Raw genomic sequence first — 22,757 nt, forward strand, 5'->3', positions numbered from 1 at the left:
GATGGCCTCTTCTGGCATCTGGGCACCAGACATGAATGTGGTGCACATAGATATATTAAGGCACTCACGTATACATTAAAATAAAATCTCAAAAGAAAGAAAAGGAAATGTTCAGCTAAGATTAGAAATGAACTTCCTCAGTCTTTCTATAGCAGCTTTTTTTGTGTGCCATGGGGCACTTATATGTATGTGCACGCAAGGAAAAGTAATGACTTTGGAGATGAGTGTTTGCATCTTAGCTGTACTTTTTGACCTCAAGTATCTTTGTTTCAGTTTCATAATAAATAAAATATAAACTAGGAGCCAGGCACGAAGGTAATCCCAGCATTCAGGCAGTTGAGCAGGAGTTCAAAGCCAGCTGGAGCTACATAGTGACTGTCAGGCCAGTACTATGCTAATTTGCTACCAGATTCTACCTGTCAAAAAAAAGCCTAAAATAAAACTGAAAACAAAACAAACAAATTAGAAAGAACATCAGTTTCCTAGGCTTATTGGGAGACCAGTGAGATGTATACAGTGATAAGCAGAAGGTCTGGGGAGTCACACTCTGTGCTTTCCTTTGGAGCCTTCAAGTGGATGAAACAAGACAAGACGAATCATTCCCCTTCAAGCATGCATCCTGTCTGATGGAAGTAGTCTCTTCCATATTAGTGGGAGGCAAGGATGCCAGTGAATTGGATACACTCTTTCTTAGAAGTCTGAAGCTGAGGATAGCGAATTGGGGTTTGTGGAACTATGGGGAAGAGACGGGGTAGAAGGTTGGCACTGCCAACCTGTGCCCCACACTGGGTGTTCCAATACCAGAATGCAGCCCTCTTTTTGTACTCTAACACATTCCAGAACTCTTCCCTTGCTCCTGGAATGTCAGTGTTAAAAGTTGTCTGCTTTGGGCTCAGAAACTTGGGTGTGTTGATTGGGTTGAATGTGGTGGCAGGTACATTCCCATGGGCTATGGGGCTGATAGAGCCCCATATGTATGTACCCTCATTGGGGAGGCTTCTGCTGCCTGCTATAGAGTAATGAGAGCAAGATAAAACCTTGCTCTGTGGGCAATTCATTTGCTGCCTGTGATCCAACCTGGTACCTTAATCTTTCATTTGACCAGCTAGGCATCATATTTGGTCATTGCTGAGGCTGCACCTAATGGTGGCATTATGACTAAGATTAGTTTCTGCCTCCCAGGCACTGCTTCTTGCATTATGCTGTATGCTAATTTGCTTCCAAAGTCTACTGTCCTCAAACTATCACCCAAGAGACTGAAAATGAAGAAGAGGCAGTTTTCATGGGCCATTTCTTACGCTGTCTCAGTACTGTTTGCATTGACCACTCCTTCCAGCCTGTGGACTGTGGAACCTGGCCTCATTCATACCCTTGTTTCAGAATGGAGGAAGGTTAAAGATGTCATTCAAAGGCATGTCCTGGTCCTTAACCAACTCTCAGACATTTGCCTTTCACACTTGATATTTTACCAGATCTCTACTGCAAGCCTCTGCCAACAGGGTTAGCAAATAGCCATTTGTGCTTTACCACAAGGCATGCTAATGTGACTTGTTAATACCAACTTGGGCTCAAAATGCTACATGTTTCATTCTCCACTGTTTGTGGGACACTTAGCATAAAGCAGACAATATGTGATGTCTTCCTTCATTGCTCATATCTAGTGGCCTGTAGGTTGGTGTTTCCAGTATTTGTAAAAACAGAAAGGAGTGTCTTATGGACCCTGCAGAGGTTTGAGCACATAGGCCAGGTGCTGCTTTAAGGTTGAGAGAACAGTTTGGAAGATGGTACTGTTTCTGATGGGAACCTATTCTGGCACACTGCTGCCAACCCAAATCTCTATTTTGTCCTCTCTAGGTTATGGCACTTGCACTATGTTTAACCCTATGTGTTCATTTCCTTCTTGGTAAGATGGGGAGAGCAGATGCATCTGCTTAGGGTGAGGGTTTTGTGAAGCTCTTATAGGCAAGCCTTTGCTGGGGGTGTCTTGTAAGTATGATGATGATTGAGGCTGCACATGTGGTGGAAAGTGAGTTTGCACTTGCTGTATGAAGCATGCCCAGTGAGGATAAGGATCAGGACTTTACCCTTGTTGGCTGATGTTTTCATAATCTGCGTCTTTAAGTGACTGTTTCTAACACTAAAGCAAATGTCTTTGCATTCTTGTCCTCTGCAGACAGCCTTGGCTCTTGCTATTGCTCAGGAGCTGGGCAGTAAAGTCCCTTTCTGCCCAATGGTGGGCAGTGAAGTATACTCAACTGAGATCAAGAAGACAGAGGTGCTGATGGAGAACTTCCGCAGGGCCATTGGTGAGTGGCAAGTGTTGGGGAAGGTGGCTCTCACTGTGCCTTTATGACAGGGCTTGTTGCTGCTCTTGAAGAAGTGCTGTGGCTATAAAATGATTAAAAAGATTAAAACTTTTTTTTTAACTTTTTTTTTTTTTATGTGTATGAGTGTATTGCCTGCATGTATGTAAGTGCCCCATGTTGTGCAGTGCTTGCGAAGCTCAGATGAGGGTGTTGAAGTCCCTTGGAAATGGAGTTATAGAATAGTTGTTAGCCACCATGTGGGTGGTGGGAATCAAACCTGGGGGTCTTTTGCAAGAGCAGCCAGTGCTCTTAACCACTGAGCCATCTTTCTAGCCCTTTTTTTTTTTAAAGCACAAGTTAGGTTTTCTGCCTTGCGTTTTGAGATGGCTCTCCATGAATAGGTTTTACAAGCTAATCGTGTGCTAAGCAGCCATAGCCCCTAGTCCTCAGTGGCAGGCTAGAGGAGCTGTGACCTGTCAAAGTGAGGACACTGAGGACTAGCCTCCTAGGGCCTGGGCTCCCACCAGGGGAACCCTCTGTGTGCCATGCTATTCATTCCCCTAGACAAGTTTCTCTGTCTGCATTTAGCATTTACAGAAATAGAGTCTTCGAAAGTTTAAATGATTTAGCCAGTGACTTGACTAGTAAGTGACAGCAGACAGTGTGAACTCAGATCTGCCTGCCTTCTGTAGGCTGTAGCAGAAAAGGGCCTCTCCTAAATGCACTCTTACTGTGGGATTTCTAGGCAGATTGTCAAGCCCTGTTTTTGTTGGTCTAGTGCTAGATTACTATGGAAACATGAATTCCTTTGACCATTGTGTGGTAGTTCCTTTGTTAAACTGATTTAGATTGGTTTTCAGGTTTTGCTCTTCAAAAAGCAGGCTGCTGAGTGCACACTCATGTGTCTCTGGAACATTTGTGCATCTGTGACTATCTCTTTGGGGCATACCTGCTGAGTGTGGATTATGGACACTAGCCAGAGCACCTCTACCAGGTTGCTAAACCCAGAAAAGTAAGGGGGGTTGTTTATGTGTGTGTTGTATACAAGTGTGTGTGCAGAGGCTAAAGAATGTTGGGTGTCCTGCTCTATCACTCTTTGCCTTATCCCTTCAGACAGGGTCTCTTGCTGAACCTGGAGCTAAGATAGTGGCCAGTGGGCCCCAGGGATCCTTCTATCTCTACTCCAAACTCCCTCCAGTGCTGGGATTACAGGTGTGCTTTATACATGGGTACTGGGATCTGAGCTCAGGTTTTCATGCTTGCACAACAAGTACTTTTACCCACTAAGCAGTCTCTCTAGCTCCCAGAAAAGTGCTTTTTTCCTGTAAAAAGAATTTTTGTATTGTCACATGTGTGTGGGTATACATGGTGTATAGGCACTCATGCTGCATGTATGTACAGGTCAGAAGACAACTTTGTGGAGCTGATTCTCTCCCTCTACCTTTATATAAGGTCTGAGGACTGAACTCAGTTTTACTTGTTGAGCTGGACCACTGGGGATATGAAAACAGAGGTTAAGGTAGACTGGTGCCAAATGCCTGTGTCAGGACTTTGGATTTTACCCTGAGCAAAAGCCAAAACAGTTGGAGTACCTGTGGGCTCTGGTTCCAGCTCTGCAGTGTTCCCCCTTGCTGGGGGCTGGCATCAAAAATGCCACTGGAGTCTGAGAAGGAGATGGTGCAGGAAGGGTAACTCTGTCTTTTTTTGGGGGGGGGGTTCTTTTTGAGACAGGGTCTCCCTGTAGCCCCACCAGCTGGCCTGGAACTCACTATGTAGACCAGGCTGGCCTTGAACTCCCAGAGATCCACCTGCCTCTACCTCCCAAGTGCTGGGATTAAAGGTGTGCACCACCAAGCCCAGCCTTTTTTTTTGTTTGTTTGTTTTTTGAGACAAGGTCTCCCTGTAGTCCCAGCTGGCCTTTTGAGACAAGGTCTCCCTGTAGTCCCAGCTGGCCTGGAACTCACTATGTAGACTAGGTTGGCCTTGAATTCACAGAGATCCACCAGCCTCTGCCTCCTGAGTGCTGGGATTAAAGGTGTGTGCCACCATGTACAGCTGAGACCCTCCCTGTCTTTAAAAAACAACAGAAAGCACAGAGTGGAAGAAAGGAAATCAGGCAGGCAGGTCTGCTTTCATGCGTGATAAGTGGACAGATGCTGTGGCTTCTTGGCACAGTGTTTCTTACAAATGTGGAATTAGTTGCCAGTGTGGACGGTGTCACGTGAGCCTACTTTTGGCCTCTTGAAGGGTGCTCAAGTCCCCATGGGCACAGCAGGTAGTGAGTGCTGCCCCCCAACCCCAGTGCTTGTTCCATTTCCTTCCCCTGTCATGTCCCTGCCCCCCCCCACTATGGAACTGTTTGTTTTCTTAGTTGTTATTTTATTTTTATTACATTTTTTGTGTGTATGTGCATGTGTACATGTGCGCACATGGCTCATGCACACACCACAGCACATTTGTGGAAGTCAGGATAATTTGTGGGAGTCCATTCTCTCTCCTTCTACCTTGTGGGTCCTGGGGATTGAACTCAGGTCGTCAGACTTGGCAGCAAGCACTCTTACCTACTGAACTATCCTGCTGGTGTGTGCGTGCGTGTTGTGTGTGTGTGTGTGATTTTTTTTTTTTTTCCTTTTCCTATATTTTGGTTTTGAGACAAGATCCCACTGTGTAGCCCAGCCTGGCCTTGACTTCAGTCCTCCTGCCTCACCTTTTCTAGTGCTGGGATTGTAGGTCTGGGCCACACCCAGCTGCCAGTAGTCTCCTTTAACTCATTAATTATTTGAGCAGTAAGATGTTTCGTCTGCTTTAAATATTTGAATGGTTTTAAATTTTTAAAATTTGTTTAAAAACATTTTACTGACTGATAAAATCTGGCAAGCTGGACTACATGTGGGTGCATACGCTTGGATTACTAGAAGATAACTTTAATGCTTTCAGATGTGAAAAATGCATTACCTTGGCACCAGGCACAGCATTTCTGAGGGGAAGAGGTGGTGCTGATGTTTTGATGGCAACAGGTGAAGAGAAGTTTCTTGATCTTGCACAGAATAAAAGGCAGGCCATCAACTGTCCTTGGAAAGGAGGCCTGCCGTCTCCCTGTTTCTGTTCCTTTGAATTCCAGTATTGTTGGCGGAGGGGGTAGGGAGGAAGCCATAAGCTGACCAGAAATGAAAAGCCAGGAGTCTGTGCTATTTCCTTGATGTGATGAAGGTCCCTGTCAGAGATTCAGAAACCTGAACCAGCAGATGAAACCTGTGTCATTTGTGTCATTGGTGCCAGAGATAGCACCAGCTCAGCCCTTTTCCTGGCAAATAGCTGGTCTCATTGTCTGTCACCCACATTCCCTGCCTGCTTGTCAACACAGAGCAACTTCTAAACAAATAGAGGCACTAGTGAGAGATGGGCATGCCTCTGCCCCTCCTTCAGGAATTCCATGTTGCAGTGCTGGGACAGTAAATGGAGGTAAACATTCCATCCAAGGGAGCTTTTCTCAAGGGGATGCATGAGATTTGATAAACATTCTATCTCTAAAGGACAAAATTTTCTGGGTTTTTCATAACTTTCTGATGTATTGATGTTTGGAGCCTTCTTGTCCTGATATTCAGGAACTGAGAATTTGGTAAGCAAAGCGACATTGTGCTCCTTGCTTGGGGCTGTTCCAAAGCCTCCATTTGCAGGCTATCAGGTGGATGAAAGGAGAGCAGAGCTCCCCTCAACTGGACTGTTTGCGTTTCTGGGGGAAAGCTGGCACCCAGCCGTGATAAGATAATGACCACATTTGAGAGGGGAGGTGATTGGGAGTGCCTCACACCCTGCCAGTGTGACCTTGTGCCTTGTGAGAGTTCAATATCAGAATTGGGAACTGAGTGATGAGGACACCCAAACCACAAGGCACCATGATGAGGAGCAGTTTATGCCCATGCCTGGAAGAAGGGGGGACTTTGTTTACTCTTTAGATAAGGCTTCATTTTGGGATTTTTCTAGGGCTCTTAAACTGCTGATGATGGTCACTCAACCCCTGAGATTCTGAGGCATATGGCATGGGTGCAGATGACCTGAGGGATCTCAGTTGCCCCTTCAGTGGGTCTGGAGGCTGAGAACCATGTCTGTAGAGCCCAGTAGAGGAGCAGAGCAGTGTCCTGAACTTCAGCCACAGTGCTCCTTCACAGGTCCCACCAGTGATGCTCATTTACACCCTGCCTTTTAAATTGACTTTGTAATTTTGTACAACTATGCAGAAAAATGCATAAAACATCTGTGTTTTCAAAAGTGAAATTTCCTGAAACCAGCAATTACCAAAACGATAATGTTGCCAGAAGCCCAAGTTCCAAATTACCCTTGGTGTCCTCTCCTTTTCCCTGGTCTTCTTACACTGGTCTTACAGTGTGGTTATGCCTGCTTTTGAACTTAGATAAGTATAGTCATCCAGTTGTATTTTCCTCTGTGCTGGATTCTTACCCAGTGTTAGCCTCCTCCTCTCTGTTGCATGTAACCATAACTTTTTCATTGCCATGTGGTAGTCCCTTGTGTGAGTGTAGTTTTCTCTTCCACTGTAGATAGATTTATTTGGCAATTTAAGTGATGCTGCTGTGACCATCATTGCCTGTGTCACTTAGTGCATGTCTGAACCCATGCTGTTGGGCATGTATCCACAGGTGATAGGTTATAGCAGATCTGCCATGTGCTTCTAAAGTGGTGGTACCCTTTACACTCCCACCAGCAGAGCATAGATGTTCACGTAACTTTTCAGACCAAAGAACTCTTGTCTTTCCAGTATTGCATTTAGGAGGTTGTGGAGTTTTTCTTTTTAATTTTTACCATGGAAAATACAAAAGTCATCAAATGGTCCCTCTGCCACCAGCTTCAACTCACAGCTAGTTGTGATGACACAGGGCTCCATCAGTCCCCCTCAATATTATTTTGAAGCAAATTTCACATCTGCTTCAAAAAATGTTTTTGCATTACTTATTTTTTTTATTTATTGTGTGTGTGTGTGTGTGTGTGTGTGTGTGTGTGTGAGAGAGAGAGAGAGAGAGAGAGAGAGAGAGAGAGAGAGATATCAGAAGCCAACTTGTGGGAGTTGTTTTTTTCCTTTTACCATGTGGGCTCCAAGGGTCAAACTCAGGTTGTCAGGCTTGGCAGCGGGCACCTTTGCCCACTGAGCCATCTCGCCTATCTGCCTTTTCATTCACAAATTTTTCATCTGTATATATTTGAGTATGCGTGTTTCAAGAACAGGAACTTAAAAACACCTATAAAAATGAATAGTAATTCTTCCTTATTGTCAAATACCTAGTTTCCACATTTCCTTTGTCTTGTAAGTGGCACATGCTGATAACACTCCTTACTTGAATCAGGATGCAGATAGACTGTTTATAAAACAAATTAGATAGAGACCAGCTCCACATGAGGGCTGGCAGAGGGGAAAGCCAGCTTGGTGAACCCAGGTTACCTGGAGTGAGGAGAGGCTGCCCTCCAGAGATCTGTAGCACTTGGTCTGTCAGGGAAGGAAGAATGTTGACCTGGTCGCCTGTCTGTGAAGTGCTGAGCACTGACCCTGGAAGTTTCACAGGGCCAAGTGGGGTATGGCTCAGAGAGGTGCTGGTCTTCCAGCTAGGTGGGAGGGCTTTAGAGTTGATGAGCTCCCATACCCTGAGAACACAGGGCAGGGTTGAGGGTCACCTGCCATGGCTACAGGATCCCTTACTCAAGTGTGAGGATGTCATAAGATGGTAGTAGGTTCTGTTTTAAGGGTTTCTTTGAGAGTTCAGAAAAGCAGAAGACAAGGGACAGTTTTTGAGGTTATTGACTGATGGAGTAGGATGCCCTGGATTTATAGTAGTTAGCAGCTCAAAGCAGATTTCACTCCTTGGGAGTATAGCTTTAAGGGCAATGTTGAGAATGGTAGTTTGTGTGTCTATAGTTCTGAATTTGAATCCAGAAAGTCCTCTTAAAAAGTTGAGATCATGCCGGGAGTGGAGGCGCACGCCATTAATCCTAGCACTTGGGAGGCAGAGGCATCTCTGTGAGTTCAAAGCCAGCCTGGTCTACATAGTGAGTTCCAGGACAGCTGGGGCTACAGGGAGACCCTGTCTCAAAAAGACACCCCCACCCCGGGCCAAAAAAAAAAAAATTGAGATCAAGGCCAGTAAGATGGCTGTGGGCTCTCTAGGTAAAGGCATTTGCCATTAAGCTTGACAACCTAATTTCAGTGCCCATAACTCCCATGATGGAAAGAGAGAACCTATTCCCACAGTTGTTCTTGGACCTTCACAAGTTTGGTTCCCAGTACCTTCATCTGGTAGCTCATAACTGCCAATAACACCAGCTTAGGGAGGTCCTACTCCCTCTTCTGGCCTCAGCAAGCACCTGTACCCATTCAGATGCAAACATCCTCACATAGATACAATATGTATATACTTAATTAAAATAAAGACTCTAGAGAGATGGCTCAGCAGTAAAGAGCACTGACTACTTTTGCAGAGGACCTGAGTTCAGTTCCCAGCACCCACATGGCAGCTAACAACTCTCTGTAACTCCTGTTCCAGGGGATCTGATGCCCTCTTCTGACCTCCACAGACACTGCATGACTGGAGAGATGATTCAGTGGTTAAGAGCACTGACTGCTCATACAGACCCAGGTTCAATTCCCAGCACCCACATGGCAGTTAACAACTGTCTGTAACTCCAGGTCCAGGGGAATCTGACACCTTCTTCTGACCGCCACAGGGACTGCATGACACGAGTGCACTTAGATACATGTAGGGAATACACTCATGCACATAAAATAAAAATAATTTTTTGAAAAATCTTTAAAAGTTGAAATCAAATCACTCTTCACTTCTCACTGACCCCTTCAGCTTGCATTTGTGTTTGTATTGCTTTTCTGTCCTTGAACTTAATGTTGTTGAGGTTGGTTGGTCATGGATGTTTGTAGATAAGAGTTTGAGACTGTGAGTGGGCTCACTCTGGCTCATTTGCCTTTTCTTCCAGGGCTGCGGATAAAGGAAACCAAGGAGGTTTACGAAGGTGAGGTAACAGAGCTCACTCCCTGTGAGACAGAGAACCCCATGGGGGGCTACGGCAAAACCATCAGCCATGTGATCATAGGGCTCAAGACTGCCAAAGGAACCAAACAGTTGAAGGTGAGTAAAACAGCTCTTCTAATACCTCCCAGTGTTGTATGGCTCCAAGGAGTGGTGTGACCTTTGTTTTGGTGCTAGGTCTATGCACTGTGGCTATGGATGCCACATAGCTCAGTGAGAGGATATTAGGTGATAAAATAGGATCTAGTGCAGAGCCTGGCCCCCTGAGGGCTTAGTTACTATAGGTGCTACTTCTGTTACTTTTTCCTAGAGAATTACACATAGATGTTAAAATATGAGCTAAGTGGGTGTCCTAGTTTGTTTCTCCATTGCTGTGACAAAACACTCTGACTAATACCAACTTGGGGAGGAAAGGGTTTATTTAGCTTACATATCCAGGGTCACAGTTCATCAGGGAGGAACCTGGAGGCAGGAGCTGGAGCACAGGCCATGGAGGAATGCTGCTTACTGGCTTGCTCCCCTGGCCCCTGCTTAGCCTGCTTTCTTATGCAACACAGGCCCACCTGCCCAGGGGTGGCACTACCCACAGTGGGCTGGGCCCTCCCACATCACTCAACAATCAAGAAGGTGCCCCATGGACACGGCCACAGGCCAGTCCAGTGAAGGCTCCCTCAACCCAGGTGTGTCAGGTTGACACTAAAGCTGTCCAGCACAGTGGGTAAATGAAGAATCTGCTTCTGCCGTCCCATATCTCATATGTTAATATCCAAGGCTCTGGCCCTCTGGTACATGTGGAAAGCAGCACCTTGTGAAATCTGAAGAGGTGTGGAGCAGACAGCTTGGTGGGCCAAAGGCTCCTAACAGTAGCTCCCTGATCCCATGTGTTGGAGCTGCAATCCTGCAGTATACCGAGCAGGGTTTTATGCCTTTTTGATTGTCCTATCAGCCTATAAGACACAAGTCATGGTGCTTGCAAGAAGAGCATAGACTTTAGAGTGTGAGTCTTAAAGGGAATCTTGTCTCTGCTATTTACGTTACTGGCAAATAACTTGGTCTCTGAGCAGTTGCCTGTCTATTACCTGGAAATGCTAACTAGTGCCCTAAGGATGAAACTTCTAGTTCTGGGCATGGCACTTAGATCCATAATGAGAGGTGGCCATTCATGTCTGTGTCATGGAGCTTGGCTTTACTGTCGTTAGTACAATGACTAGTAAACATCATTGTTACACCTCATTGATGGTATGTGCTTGACTTACAATAGAGTAAGTCAGTAAAGACTTACTCTATTTTCAGCTTGTATGTGTGCAGACACCAGGTTTCCTCACTTAGAGGCAAATGGCCAGCAGCTCATAAAGAGGCCAGACAGTTATCCTGCAGTTTCCCATCCAGATTGCATGGCAGGGTTGGTTCTGATCCCAACCATTACACTGTCTACCCTGTAACTTGCTGTGTGACTTCAGGAAGGCATTTAGACTGTGGGATTCAGTCTTCTCTATAAACTGCTAGATCAGCCATGCCATCCTTGCTCATCTCCACTCCACTCCAGTTTTTCACATTCTTTGGTTCTGTGAGGTTTCTTGGTCACTACTTTATGGAGAGCACAAAAAGTCACTTTACAGACCCATCTTTCTTTTTCCTCACAGGTTCTCTACTGGGAGCTGCCCCAGCAAATGTCTGTTGACCTACCTCCCATGCCTACATTCTTTATTGATGAGATTTCTTAGTAGGATGTGGTTCCTTTCCAGTAATTTACGCCCTCAGTCAGTTCATTTGGGAAATTAACCCATATAAAAATACTTGAGGCAAAAAAATAAATAAGAAGGTATATTCTTCAGTGTATCTTAAGTAAGAAGGTCTGCAGCTTAAATCTGATCTGTCCTTAAGGCTGCTTTGCTCAGTTTCCTTGAAGAAAATAAGGGAGAAGGTAAAAATTTCCTGAATGTGCCTACTTCTATATACTTGTAGCACGTAGAAGATACTGGATAGATGGACCTGACACTTGGGGGGTATTTAGAGTTTGAGCAAGGTGCTTCCCTGTCTAGCCCCTGCCCTCCCTCCCACCAGGCCTGCCTTGTGTACTTCATTGTCCTCCAGTGCCCAGGTGGCTGTCTTCCCCGACCCAGCCATCAAGGTAGAGCCCTGTCTTTACACCTGAGGTGGCTGTTTTCTGGCAGTTCCATTGAAGTTTAATTTTAAATGTAATTCATTCATTTTTAAGTATGTAGCTTAAGACATTTTAATGTATTTACCCAGTTATACAGCCATCATCACAATCTAATTTTAGAACATTTTCATCACCCCCAAAAGAAACCTCATGCCACCATTTGTCCCTCCCAGTCCCACCCTTAGCCTTAGGCAGCCACTAAACCACTTTCTGTCTCTAGATCTGCCTTTTGAGACATTTCACAGAAATGGAACCATACAACATTTTTTTTTTTCTATGTCTAGCTTTTTCTACCCAGCCCTGGGTTTTACTCTTTAATTTTGTTTAGGATAGTACTCTAGTTTTCCAACCACAACCACATTGTATAACATAGTTCTGTTTGAAGTTTAGCCTAGAGAGATATGTGTCTAAAACCAAATCCTTAGAATGTCATTGCCCATGATTTGATGCAGAAGCCTGGGAGAGTTCTGGCTTATATCTTTTGAATTTTATGCATTCATGATTGTGCCCGCATGCTGTTCTGTAGGTGAGAAAACAGGCTCAGAATACTTGTCTAGACGCACAGGCCTTACAGAACACCAGCTTGGTAAGCAGGTACTGGCAAGTTCTTCTGTAGTAGAAAGTTCCACAACTGCATGAGTGGAGGGAAGGGGTACAAGACAGTTAACTGGAGATGGGTGTTAGAGCATTTGGTCCCATGGACAGCATGGCTCATATAAAGGCATCTAGAACCATCCTTTTAAGAGCCCTCTGCTCTTTTTTTGGCCTCTGAAGTCAAGGAAGGCCAGTGATGTCCTGGTGCCCCTTGACTGTCCTGAAAGCCCACTCTCCTCTTCCTGGACCGCTTAGCCCTAATGAGCTGTGTGGCATCAAACCCTTGCTTTCACATTCCCCACTGTTGGACACTGCTGAAGGTTGCCAGTCCCTGATTTCCCACGGAGAGGCATCTTGCAACATGTTAGAATGAAGTAAACTCTGCACTGCAGCTCTCTAAATCACCCTTGTTTTGTTTTTTCCTCAGCTGGACCCTAGTATTTTTGAAAGTTTGCAGAAAGAGCGAGTAGAGGCTGGAGATGTGATTTATATTGAAGCCAACAGTGGGGCTGTGAAGGTAATACCCTTCTTGGGACAGAGTATTATGCCTGACTTGTGTGCCATGGGAAGACCTGAGTGCTATGGGTGGAGGGCCTGGCATCTGGCACAATGCCGTTGGAAGGGCAGTGTTGTCTATGTATACTAAAATTTCTTTTCCTTTATCTTCATTCTTTAACCTTCTCATGAGAACAGACAGTCTGTTAGAGAAATACAAAAACCTGTTTAGAAGGGGGAGTATAGGGCAAGAAACCAAAACAACTTTAGTCATTTTCAAATTGAAATGTGCAGTGTATTTAATCTTCCTTTTATCTCTGTGGTATTTTCTTCCCAAGATATATGCATGTGGGAAGGAATGCAGCATTAGTTGGCATTCTTTTCCTATCTGATCCCCAGTATCCTGTACAGTGTTGCTCACTGTTTAATGGATGAGCATAATACTTCATATCATGCAGTAAATCACCCACCTACAAAAGAGTCTGAGCAGCTCCCTCTGTCTCCAGTTAATCTACTGGATTTGCCCTTTATCAGGAGCTGCATGCAGTTGTGAGTGTTGGGGGACTCTGGAGAAAGTATCTGGTGTCTCCAACCTGCTGATAGCTCCTTTCTCTTGGCAGCAGGGTAGTGGGCATATTGGGATCGGGCGCATCAGGGAGGCCGTTATTGTCAGGCTGCAGTTGGGAACCAAGCCCATTATCTCACTGAGCACTCACTCTGCCACTTGGGGTCTTGGTGGTGAAAACCCACCTAACACTCATGCTTCTCTCTCTGCAGAGGCAGGGCAGGTGTGACACCTATGCTACTGAGTTTGACCTTGAAGCCGAAGAGTATGTGCCCTTGCCAAAGGGGGATGTGCACAAGAAAAAGGAAATCATCCAGGATGTGACCTTGCATGACCTGGATGTGGCCAATGCACGGCCTCAGGTACTGGTACACTGCTGTGAACAGCACACTCTCCTCTTGTGTGTGCCTGGAAGTTCTGGGGAGAATCAGTGAGGTCTTGCCACCACTTCCAAGGCAGGTGCTCCTTTTCTGTCTATGATGTTCAGCAATTAACATGGACATGAGCTACGCTGGAATCCTTTGTTCCCATTCTTGTGCATCAGTCACAGATGATTTCCTGGGCTGTTTCTTCTTCAGCCAAGCCTCCCGCCCTGTGCTAGCCATCCTCCTCCCTGGTTTCTCTCCAGCAGTGGCTCTTGTCTGCATGCTTTGAGTATTAGTGGTGGGAGGGCAGGGGTGCTCTGTGAACCCTCACAGGGTTTCAGAAAGCCTGGCACAACTTCGTCCTTTCTTCCACTTAGCAGGGCCCTGGTTTCTTTAGCTTTGAGCTGGAACTGAGTCTGCTCTCTAGACAGAGTGTGGATACTTATACTTGGACTGACAGCTCTAGGAAATGATGTTGTTCCATAAAGATATTTCTGAGAAACATGATTGACAGAGCCAGAGGCCACCTGTTTCCTGTTTTCAAGTTGCATTGTCTTCATCCTCACTAGGCCACCTCTTCACAGGAGTTAAGAATGGGTCCTTAGAGGCTTTGTTCAAGAAACTGCTACACTGGTCTGGGACCAGCAGGCCCCTTAGGAGAGGATATCTGGTCTCCAAGCTGACCTCTTTAGAAACCTTTGCTTAGGTCAAGTACCCGGTCAGGAATAAGGTAGGAACTGTGTTGGGGCCTAAGCATCACAGAGTCCTGGGGCTTCCTATTCCTGGCAGATGGAATGTACTATGCCAAAACTTTGAGTCATAAAAGAGCTTGTGTCCAGGAGCAAGTTCATGGTTCTATGTGGCTAATCTAGGAGTAAAGAATTTTAAAAGCTGTGTGGGGAGAGGAGGCGGCCTTCCAGGCTTATGCTTCCAGTGGAAAGAACTTCTTACGGAACCAGACAACCTGTGGAAGTTCCTCTGTATTTAGAAACTTGTCATGCTTTCTAGAGGAGGTGTATTGGAGTCTCTGGAGACCTACAGGAGGCATTGGAATTAGGCTTTGGTGGCCTTCTGAGACAGCATGGCTGACAATGAGTCTTCTCTTCTGCAGGGGGGACAAGATATCTTGTCCATGATGGGCCAGTTGATGAAACCAAAAAAGACAGAGATCACAGGTAAGAGCATTCACCAGCTTCAGAGTCTGCAAGTGGGGTCAGGGCCCTGGATGTCAAACTCTGGCTCTGGACAGACCTCTAAACCAAGTATGCCTGGGGATGGCTTCATGGTCAGAACTCAACCTGCCCTGTCTTGTTTGGACAGCCACTGCTCTGCTCTCTGGTTCTGTGTACTCGGTTTCTGGTTGCTTTAGGACTCAGAGAAGTTGAGAAGTGGGCAAGTTCTACTGCCGTGGTAGTGCTACTTTCCACCACCCTGCTCAGCTTCCTAGTCCCTGCCCAGTGCTCTGCTCCAGTGTATTCTTCTGTACCCACGTCTCTTCCTACCTTCTGTGTCCTCTTAGCCAGTGACTATGACTTTGTCACCTTAAAATGGAGGTTTTAGCCAGGGGAGGAGCCTGAGACATTTATTTCTAAGCCCAAGAGCAGCACTATCTGGGTTTTGGTTTGGGGTTGGTTTTGTGTGGTGTTTGATATGGGGGTCTTACTCTGTGTCTCCTACCTCAGCCTCTCCAGTGCTGGTATCACAGATGTGTGCACAGCTGCAGCTGCTGTCTTTTGCCCTGGCCTTGCGTGTTATTCTCTGGTAGTCCCTGCCTAGTAGATTTGGTGGAAGAGGCAGTAACTAACTATATCAGGGCTTCCAGTTCTGTTTTGTGACAAACCTCTCCTGGTGACAATGTAGGAGTTGGTTTGGACTGGGCTGTGACCTGGGGTGGGTTATGTGCTTCTGGAAAGCCTTGTCATCTAGCAGCTGGAGACCAGTTTCCCACCAGAGAGGATTGAGACTGCTTTGATTGAAAATTAATTAACCTAAGCATTGTCATATAGGGCCATAAGACAGGGTCAGTTACTATGCACTAAACAGGAAAATTTGCATATGAAAACTATCATTTTGGGCTCCCAGATCTGCTAGTCTCTGAGATCAGGAGCTGGATCATCAGATTGGGAGAGTGATTTAGTAAGGCAGGGTGGGGACTGTGATGATCTTCCTGTGTGCAACTATGTCTCAGAGTTAACCAAACAACCTCAGGGAAAGCTGTCAATTTTGTGGCCTTTGAGTATGTTTGTTCCTGTTTGAGATGCTGTCACTGAAGCCTAGAGTAAGGCCAGGCTCTGTTAGGGCCTTGTAGCTGGGAGGAAAAAGTCTGCAAGGGTGGGTTTGGATGGAAGTCAGAGCGGAAGCTGTTACTGGTTGCTGACCCTGCCATCTACATCTAGACAAACTGCGAGGGGAGATCAACAAGGTGGTGAACAAGTACATTGATCAGGGCGTCGCGGAACTGGTTCCTGGAGTACTATTTGTTGATGAGGTCCACATGCTGGACATCGAGTGCTTTACCTACCTTCACCGAGCCCTGGAATCTTCCATTGCTCCCATCGTCATCTTTGCATCCAACCGAGGCAACTGTGTCATCAGGTAGAGCTCCTTCTGCTAACCCCAAAGCTTTCCACCTTCCTTCTGGGCACCTTTCCTCCCTATGCTCAGTTAACCTGGTGCCCCTTGAGCAGATGAGGCAAGAGCAAAGTTGTCTCCCAGCTGTGCTTCAACAGTGTCACCAGAGGCCCCATCCTGCTCCCAATGAGGAAGGTCTCCTTAGTGGTCTTTGGGATCATAGAACTGGAGTGTGCAAAAGGGATGGTCACACAGGGATACTTTTGGTGGCATCTCATGGGTTGGTTGACTCATATCTGCTACTTAAAGATGGGCCCTCCTAGCTTCACTTTTTCAAGTGAGTGGATGGTATTGTAACTTGCCCTTGTCATCGAGACAAGTCTCAGGTCTTTCCCAAGACCTTCCTGATAACTTGCTGGCCCTCCTCCCTCATGCCCCCTTGGGAGGCACAGTTGATCCCTGGATGGTGGGCATTCATAGGGTCCCTGCCATTGTGGGTCTGAAGCTGGGATGGAGGGCTTTCCCGGGTTCCTTTTTCTCCTAAGTACTTTGAGCCACAAAAGATGTTCCAGCTTCTCTCTCAGGCCAGGCCAGGCCAGGCCAGTGTTGGGTTCTGAGTACTTGAAGTTACAGTGTCCTAGAGGTTTTCTGTGGTCGTATGGGACACTTGGGCCTGTTTTCTATGGTGTTGGGACATGAAGGGCCTCTAATCAAGCCTGTAGCAGTTGTATGGGATTCATAATCCTGGCAGAGGGCATTGGAAACTGGAATAGGATCGATTCTGTGGCCCATGAGTACTCAGGACAGCTAGAGCCACACTGAGTTGGAAGCCTAGACTGCTGGTGCTTGTCTGTCTACGATAGTGGACCACATATAAGAATGTCCTCTCTGGCTCTTGCTGAAGAAGCTTTATCTCCACTAAGATTGTACATACCCAGGGCTGCTGGTCCTGGGCACGCTCCCAAAGAGCAGTGTTGTGACCACTACCACATTACAACAAAAGGCCAACCTTGTCCTGTGCTGTTCCCCTCACCCCACTTGCAATTGGGATGTATGTGAATGGTTCAAGTTCATGTGGCAGCATCATGCAGCCATTCTGGAGCCCTGTGATGCCATCTGGATAAGACCACCATCACGATGAACTTCCTATAGTCTTGGGGAAAGCTGCTGTGCCAGATTTAGGCCAGCTTCTGGAGAGGAGCAGAGCCACCTGAGCAGCATCTGGGGGCTAGATACATGTGGGCCTTGTGCCCAGGAAACCTGGCACCTGTTGCTTAATCCAAGACTTACTTTGCTGGCCTTGCCCTGCCTTGGCCAGGCCCAGCTTCCTTAGCAGCTTAGTGTGAAGGGGCTCTGCATGGATACATGGTGCCCCCTGCTGGGAGCTCCATTAACAAACTCCTGTCCTCCTTAGTGGCTAACCCAGCCCAACAAGTGCCCTCAGAGGCTAGCAGCTCTCAGCCTCAGATGCCAGATCTTACCCAGGAGGAAGGAGCCCTTGATCCCAGCCTGCCTATGAGAGTGATGTTCTGGCCAGCTGTGCGAGCTCTAGAAAGCGGATTTGGTACTGAGTGTTAGTGGGGTTGCTCTAGTACACTGCACTGCTGCTGTCCTTGGGCAGAGCCTGGGCTCTCACTGTTGAGCTGAGTACCAGGGATGCACATGGCTTGTAGCAAGGCTTGGGTTTGGGTGAAGAGTTGTAAGTCTGGAATATATTCCAGAGCCCAGGCTCTCAGTAAGCTTTGGGTAGCATGCTCAAAGATGGCAGTTTCCAGAATACCAGCAGTGTGAGTAGATGGTGACATTGTTGATGACTTTCTCTGTGTCAGAAGCTTTCTAGACACCTCTGTGTGGGCCATGTCAAGCGATGTCAGGACACCCTGTTACTTATAGGCAGGTAAGGTTATCTCCTAACTCTAGGCCACAAGCTAGAAGTTCTCATGTTTGAGAGAGAAGGTTGCTATAAAATCCATATGATCCTCTTGAACCACCTGCTAACCAGTGGCTGCTGGATAGCCAGCAGCTACACAGCTATGGGCGTGGCATCACATGGATTTGGCATCAGAGGACATTTGACTCTCATATAATTGCTGTGGAAACAAAGCCACCACGATGCTGCTTTGCAGATGGTGCCTTGCTTTTACCTTCTTGGCCATCTTAGCAGCTCTGTGTCAAGTGACTTTGCAGGCTGAACTTCAGAAGTGAGCCTGCTGCCTTATATTTTCTGGGGCATGAATTCTAGCACTAGCCTGGTTCCCACAAGGAAAATGTCAATTGGATGGAAGCCCATGACCTTGAACGTCATCCTGGTCTCATCCATCACCAGGAAAGGGGAACATCAGCATCATTCTTGTAAATTATGGAGATGAGAAATGGTGAATGTAGGCTCTGGCCATGCCAGGCCTGGAGTGCTGGATCACAGGCTGTTTCTCTGCCTGGTGTGTCCTGTGTATGGTTCAGTCTCAGGGACCTATGGGAACACAGCAAGTCACATGGCTTTGTTGTAGACTCTCCTGGCCCTGGCAAACTGCCCCCAGGTCCTTTGGGTCATGGTCAGTGTGCATAAGGCATATGGGAGCCATATAGCAGTTTTCATCCCTAGGCCTCTTGGTTCCTTGGGCTTCTGGGAAAGGGCCTATCTCTGGATGCTGGAGGAGGTGGAGGCAGAGCTCACCTTCTTGCTGCCCTGAGGAGTCCCTTCCCTTTGGTTTCAGCAGTGTTAGCTGTTAGACGAGAGCATCTAGCACTAATCTGACCTCTGAATGTGGGTGTTCCTTTTTCCATGGAGCCATGGCTTCCTGGGATTAGGATTGGTAGGAATTTTTGAAGGTAAGTTACCTTGTTGCACCAGTGCATCTTGAAGACTTAGGTTGGTGTTATCTCCCTTCATTGTAATTTGTGGCAGATGCCCAGAATGGGTTTTTTTTTTTTTTTTTTTTTTTTGATCTTTTTGAGACAAGGTCTCCCTGCAGCTCCAGCTGGCCTGGAACTCACTATGTAGACCAGGCTGGCCTGGAACTCACAGAGATCTGCCTGCCTCTGCCTCCCGAGTGCTGGGATTGAAGGCATGCACTACCATGCCCGGCTCAGAATGGGACTTTTAAAAAAGTTATATTGATGTGTAATAACACACAATGGAAGTTTGTAGTAGTTGGTAGTAAGTATATTCACGGAATTCCACAGTCAACCTTGGAACACTGTTTTCACCTCCAGAAAGCACCCTGCTCTCCTACGTTCCTACCCCCAATAAGTTACTGCCTTGTTCTAAGTGGATATGGTTATGACTTCTTTGGGGTATGCCCCTAGGAGTGGGGATGCTGGGTCAGATGGTAACTGCTCAGCCTTTCAAGACCATCAGCAATGGGTAGAGTTCCATGTTCCAATTCTTCCAGCACTTGTCAGTACCTATTTCCTTTAGAGGAAGCCAGTGTGTTCTGGTTTGATACGTGTTTTTCTGATGGGTAGGGAGGTTGAGCATCGTCTTGTGTTTCTCTAGTCACTTATGCATCTTTGGAGAAATGCTTATTATGCTTATTATGTTCTGTCCCCCGATTTTTTTTGTTTTAATGTTTTTTACTTTTATATTATTTATTTATTTATTTATTTATTTATTTTTGAGAAGGTTCCTATATCCACAACTGGCCTAGAACTCCCTACATAGACTAGGGTCACCTAGACATCACAGAGATCCACCTTAATGTTTCTGTATATGAAAGAAAACATACAATACTTTCTGTGCCTAGTGAACCTTGCTTAACACAATAATCCTCAACTTCATAAATTTTGCTGCAAATGGCAGAATTTCATTTCTCTTTATTTCTGAGGCAGATTCTATCCCATACCTATGCCTTTTAATAGTCCTTTCGTCTGTTGATGGGCATCTAGGCCAACACCAATTGTTTTTCAAGACAGTGTCTCCTTGTAGCCCCAGCTGACCTGCAACTCGCTATGTAGACCAGGCTGGCCCTGACCTCACATAGATTTGCCTTCCTCTGCCTCCCAAGTGCTAGGATTAAAGGCATGTGCCACCACACCTGGCCTATTTTTATTTTATGTGTATGAATGTGTTGCCTGCATTTATGTAAGTGTACCCATGTTGTGCAGTGTCCACAGAGGACAGACTAGAGTGTCAGATCCCTTGGAACTGGAGTTATGGACAGTTGTTAGCCACCATGTGGATGCTGGGATTCGAACCCTCTGCAAGAGTGCTCTTAACTGCTGAGCCAGGCCTTGCTTTTGTTTTTTGAGACAAGGTCTCATGTATCTCTGACTGACCTTGAACTTGTTATGTAACCAAAAATGACCTTGAACTTCTGATCTTCCTACCTTCTAAGTTCTATGGTTATAGGCGTGCAGTACCACACTTGGTTCGTGCCCAGTTTTCATTTAGGTTGTCTTTATTATTGAGCAGTACTCTGGATACAAGACCTTTATTTTATCTATCTGAATATTTTCTACCAATCTTTGGGTAGGAATTATTTAACACTTTTGACGCAAGTTTTAAATTTTGAGAACTCCAATTTGGGGAGCTGCAGGTGCAGCTTAATAATAGAGTACTCGTCTTGCATGTGCAAGGCCTTGGTTTCCATTTCTAGCACCACCCTTCCCCCCAACAAATTCCAGTTTATCTTGAAGCCGGTTCACCTGCTTTTTGTGCTGTTGCTCTCTCATAAGAAGCACCATCTGACCCAAGGTCACAGCTCACATAAGAAGCACCATCAGACCTAAGGTTACAGGTTTACTTATGCCTTTTTTTTCTCCTTAGAATTTACAGCTTAACTCTTGAATTATGAATCATTTGGGGCTAATTTTTGTGCACAGTCTTAAGAAAAGGGGTAGGCTCAACTTCATTCATTGACAAAAATATTCTATTGTCATAGAACCATTTGTTGAAATGACCATTCTTTTTCATTGAGTTGCCTTGGGAGCCACATCAAATGGCTGTCCTCTAACTGTGTCTACTGAGTGGCTGTAGGGGAATTGCCCTTTGAATTGTCAGGTGTTTACCATACTTTTTCTCAGTAGAAAAGCTTTGTGGTGCCTGTGTCCCTTTAGTTCTGGATTGCAGAGTAGCAGTTAGGCACTGATTGTCAGTCTGGGATCATGGTGCCCCCTGTGGATACTCAGCAGTATCTAGTGACATTTTTCCTTGGCACAACTCAATGCTGTGGATATCTCCTGGGTGGAGGCTGGGATGCCATTGAACATCCCACAGTGCACAGGACAGCCCCTGACAGAAAATGTTTGGTTTAGGGGCTGGAGAGATGACTCAGCAGTAGCACTAGCTACTCCTGCAAAAGACCTGGGTTTGATTCCTAGCACCCGTATGGTGGCTAACAACCATCTCCAGTTCCAGAGGAATTTAATACCCTCTTCTAACCTTTAGGGGCATTGCACAACACAGGTGCACTTACGTGCATGCAGGCAGTGCATTCATACACATAAAATAAAAATTTTTAAAAAGGGAGAAAATATCTGGTTCATAAGTCAGTGGTGTCCTGGTAGGAGAGTCCAGAGTTGCAAGGGGTGGAGAGTTTGCAAATGAAAAGCCTGTTTGCACAAGTCTTAAGTGTACCTGTAGATAAGTTTCTAGAAGCCCAATTGTCTTATGCCTGCAGAGGTACTGGACCTGATTTCAAGGCACATTGGGCTTGTGGTCTCAAAACCCCAAACTATCTACTGGAAGAGCAGTTTTAATCAAAACCTATTAAAAATTTTGTAATAAGATGTAGCTCTTATGGCTCTGCTCCATTCTTAGTTCATGCACTGGTGGGCACTGGCCCTGCCGCTAGACAGGACCCTGAAGCCACCCACTGAGCAGCACTCCTGCTCTTTTCTTGTCTTAGGTGGAATTCCACAAACCATTTCCCACAAATGTATTTTAGAAGAAACTTTGTGCTTGAGATGCAACTCTAAAGTGCTTAGCAGTCCTTAGTAGCTTTTATATAGACTTTTGGTTTAAACTTTAGGTTTATGAATTCAAAACTGTAGGAAAGTTTCTTAATGTGTTCCCATAAAGTCTGCTCTTTTGAAGTCTGATTAGGGAGCTAGTAAGACTGTGGAATTTTGAATATTTTTGTTCTTGGGATATTTTAACATGACAGGATTGAGATCTTAAGATGTCCTCAGAATTCTCAAAGAACTCCCAAATAAACTTTTAAAAAAGCTGAAATGAAATTCAGCAACAAAAAATTTAAACATTGTTTTAAAAAAATATTGCATGAAAAAGATGTTTTCTCTACAGTTATTTCATAAGATCTTATATTATTTATGGTGATTATTGATGTACCCTATTCTTTTTTTTTTTGTCTTTTTTGAGACAGTCTCCCTGTAGCCCTAGCTGGCTTGGAACTTGCTATGTAGACCAGGCTGGCCTCAAACTCACAGATTCGCCTGCCTCTGTCTCCCAAGTGCTGGGACTAAAGGCATGTACCACCATCTGGGCATATACCCTGTTCTTTTTAAAACTGCTTTTATTCTGGTAAATATACAATATATACAGTATAAAATTTAACTTTATTTTGAAAAAGGACGTCATGTAGCCCAGGCTAGCCTTCAGCTCCCATAGCTGATGATGACCTTGAGTTCCTAATCCTGCCTCCACCTCTGTAATCCTAGGCTCACACATGTGTACCACCACACCCAGTTTAG

General features: G+C 45.7%; 1 protein-coding gene across 1 annotated transcript in view; it reads left to right on the forward strand.

Annotated features, from left to right (window-relative positions):
• Ruvbl1 (RuvB like AAA ATPase 1) overlaps positions 1-22,757 on the forward strand; it is a 37,010-nt gene that overhangs the window by 8,499 nt on the left and 5,754 nt on the right. The window contains exons 3-8 of the mRNA XM_008828557.3: positions 2,174-2,306; positions 9,300-9,451; positions 12,538-12,627; positions 13,383-13,532; positions 14,647-14,710; positions 15,932-16,130. Of these exons, the coding sequence (XP_008826779.1) occupies positions 2,174-2,306; positions 9,300-9,451; positions 12,538-12,627; positions 13,383-13,532; positions 14,647-14,710; positions 15,932-16,130 (788 nt within the window). The remainder of the gene's footprint in view (positions 1-2,173; positions 2,307-9,299; positions 9,452-12,537; positions 12,628-13,382; positions 13,533-14,646; positions 14,711-15,931; positions 16,131-22,757) is intronic.

Source organism: Nannospalax galili, unplaced genomic scaffold (genome assembly GCF_000622305.1).
Source record: "Nannospalax galili isolate Female #2095 unplaced genomic scaffold, S.galili_v1.0 scaffold332, whole genome shotgun sequence".
In the NCBI taxonomy this organism is placed as follows: Eukaryota; Metazoa; Chordata; class Mammalia; order Rodentia; family Spalacidae; genus Nannospalax; species Nannospalax galili.